This window comes from Nicotiana sylvestris, chromosome 12 (assembly GCF_000393655.2).
Source record: "Nicotiana sylvestris chromosome 12, ASM39365v2, whole genome shotgun sequence".
Classification (NCBI taxonomy): Eukaryota; Viridiplantae; Streptophyta; class Magnoliopsida; order Solanales; family Solanaceae; genus Nicotiana; species Nicotiana sylvestris.
This window is the reverse complement of record NC_091068.1, coordinates 145,370,115-145,372,777: the sequence shown is the minus strand read 5'-3', so window position 1 is coordinate 145,372,777 and position 2,663 is coordinate 145,370,115. Positions and strand designations below refer to the sequence as shown.

Sequence of the window (2,663 nt, the reverse complement as noted above, 5' to 3'; positions counted from 1 at the left end):
TTTGACTTCCTGATCAAGGAACATGGTTCATCTGTGACTTACTCATCAACTTCAACAATTGGGATATTCTTGTCACAAACAACTTCACCATTCTTCTCCAGGGTTGAGACTAACCTCGGAAGATGATTCCTGACATGTTTCATCAGGAGAGGGGTTAGGTCCATCAAGAGGGGTACTAGTAGTCTCTTCTAGTGTAGGTTTTTCAAAAAGCACCATTGCTCCTTCTCCCACCAAGTACTGAGTCTCTTCCCGTTAAAACTCAGACACAGTAGAGTTTTCCTTCCCAATAATTCCCTTAGCAGCAATAGCCAACATGTTTTCTATGGCATCCCTCTTTTGAGGTTCCATAGAAGATACAACAGGAGATACAGGAGTACCTGTAGACTGATCAGAGTTTTCCTAAGATCCCTTGGCACTTTCAAGACTGATCGATGAAGATTTTTCTGTCGATGGAGACTTACTCTTTTCCTCTAGAACTGCAATGTCATCTTCACTCTATTCGTTGAATGTCATAGGCAACAATGGAGAGAAGCTTTCATTCTGAGGATTGTATAAGTTCTCAACACTTAGACGAGGAGTAGAATCAGAGGGAGTGGAGAGAGGGATAAGGGGTGAAGGAGAAACTAGTTTAGGGTTTTCAGTGGTGTAAGAAGAGATGACTGGTATTGTTTCCTCAGGAGAAGACTCTAGGTTTTTCTCTTCAATGGTAGGAGGGATTGGTTGATCCTCAGCCGTGGTAGAAAATTTTGCTTGAAGGTTCTAGAGAGATTGAGAAGAATAGAGATGGTCGATCAATTTTTGTGAATGAGAGGGTTATAATGAGGTGAATGGAAATTATGAAGGAAAGAGAAACGGGTTCTGAAACGGAAGTAGATGCATGGGAAGATGCAACATTTCAGAGGAAGTGAAAGGATTTAAATGAAAAGACGTGACATACAAAGTCTGAAAAGGTTGATGATGTGGCATTATTTTTTGTTTTTATTTTGAGATATGTATGATAAAGCAAAAGACTACTAACATGTGGAAGAAGAACCAGGTTCCTGACTAGTCTTTACAAAATGCTCAACCTTCTTTTACCGCTCATGCATTGCCTTAGTAGCTTCTATAATCATCATGTGTGTCTACCTGTAATGGTATAGAAGTGAGTTAGACTTGGCCGAAAAATACTTTAGCTAATTTTACCTATGTGTGATTTTCATAGCCATATGGTAGGAATCAGGTTCTCAATTAGGCTTTATTAACCCTAGTTCCAGCCTGTTTCTGTCAAAGTGTTCTCTACTAAGGGCTTTGGTGAAGATATCTACAATTTGGTCCTCTTTGCTGTAAAACTTCATACAGATGAGCCCCTTTTTCCACATTGTCTCTGAGAAAATGATGTCTCACATCAATGTGTTTGGTTCTTTTATGCTGCACTGGATTTTTGGCCATGTTGAGTGCACGTGTGTTATCACACAGAAGAGGTACACAATCAGTGTACACTCCAAAGTCTTCCAACTATTGTTTGATCCATAGAATCCAAGCACATCAGGAGGATGTAGCGGCATATTTTGCTTTAGCTATTGAAAGAGATACTGATTTTTGCTTTCTTGTGCCCCATAAGATAAGACATGATCCCAAGAAGTGAGCCATTCCGGATGTGCTTTTCCTATCCACACGATAACCTGCATAATCATCATCAACATACCCAATAAGATTAAAATTATCACCTGAAGTGTAGTACAGAACCAGGACTTGTGTTGCCTTAAGATATCTTAGGATTTTTTTGGCAGCCTTCAAGTGAGATTCCTTAGGATTTGACTGAAACCTTGCACATAGTCCCACACTAAAAACAACATATGGCCTGCTTGCATTAAGATAGAGGAGAGATCCAATAATGCCTCTATACATTGTTTGATTTACAAAAGAGCCAGATTCGTCCATGTCTAGTCAAGTGGCAGTGGAAATAGGAGTGTCAATCACTTTTGAAGCTTCCATATCAAACCTCTTCAAAAGCTCTTTTATATACTTATGCTAACTAATGAATGTTCCCTTTGTGGACTACTTCACTTTAAGACCCAAGAAGAAATTCAACTCACCCATCATGCTCATCTCAAACTCACTTCCCATGAGTTTTGCAAATTCCTCACATAGTGAATCCGTTGTTGCCCCATAAATGATATCATCAATATATACCTGAACAATGAGCAGGTTCCTCCCTCTTTTCATCAAAAACAAAGTGTTGTCAATTTTTCCTCTTGCAAAACCATTTTCTAAGAGAAATTTTGACAACCTCTCATACCAAGCTCGAGGATCCTGCTTCAATCCATACAATACCTTGTCCAATTTGAACACATATTCAGGGTGTTCATGACATTCAAAACCTAGAGGTTTCTTTACATACGCTTCTTTCTTGAGGAAGCCATTAAGAAATTCACTTTTGACATCCATTTGGAACAAAGTGATTTACATACATGATGTAAAGGCAATGAGGATTCTTATAGCTTCCTTGCGAGTAACCGGAGCAAATGTCTCATCATAATCAATTCCTTCCTCCTGATTGTAGCCTTGTACCATTAGCCTTGCCTTTTTCCTTGTAGTCTTTCCATGTTCATCAAGCTTATTCCTGAATACCTACTTGGTTCCTATGATGGTTCGATTTGAGGGTCTAGGTACCTGGTGCCATA

At 39.3% G+C, this 2,663-nt stretch overlaps 1 protein-coding gene across 1 annotated transcript; it reads right to left on the bottom strand.

The window, feature by feature from the left end:
- Positions 1–1,524: 1,524 nt before the first annotated feature.
- LOC138883893 (secreted RxLR effector protein 161-like) lies at positions 1,525–1,920 on the bottom strand. The gene has a single exon (XM_070164611.1). It carries the CDS (start codon positions 1,918–1,920, stop codon positions 1,525–1,527), a length of 396 nt encoding a protein of 131 aa, XP_070020712.1.
- Between the last annotated feature and the right edge of the window lie 743 nt (positions 1,921–2,663).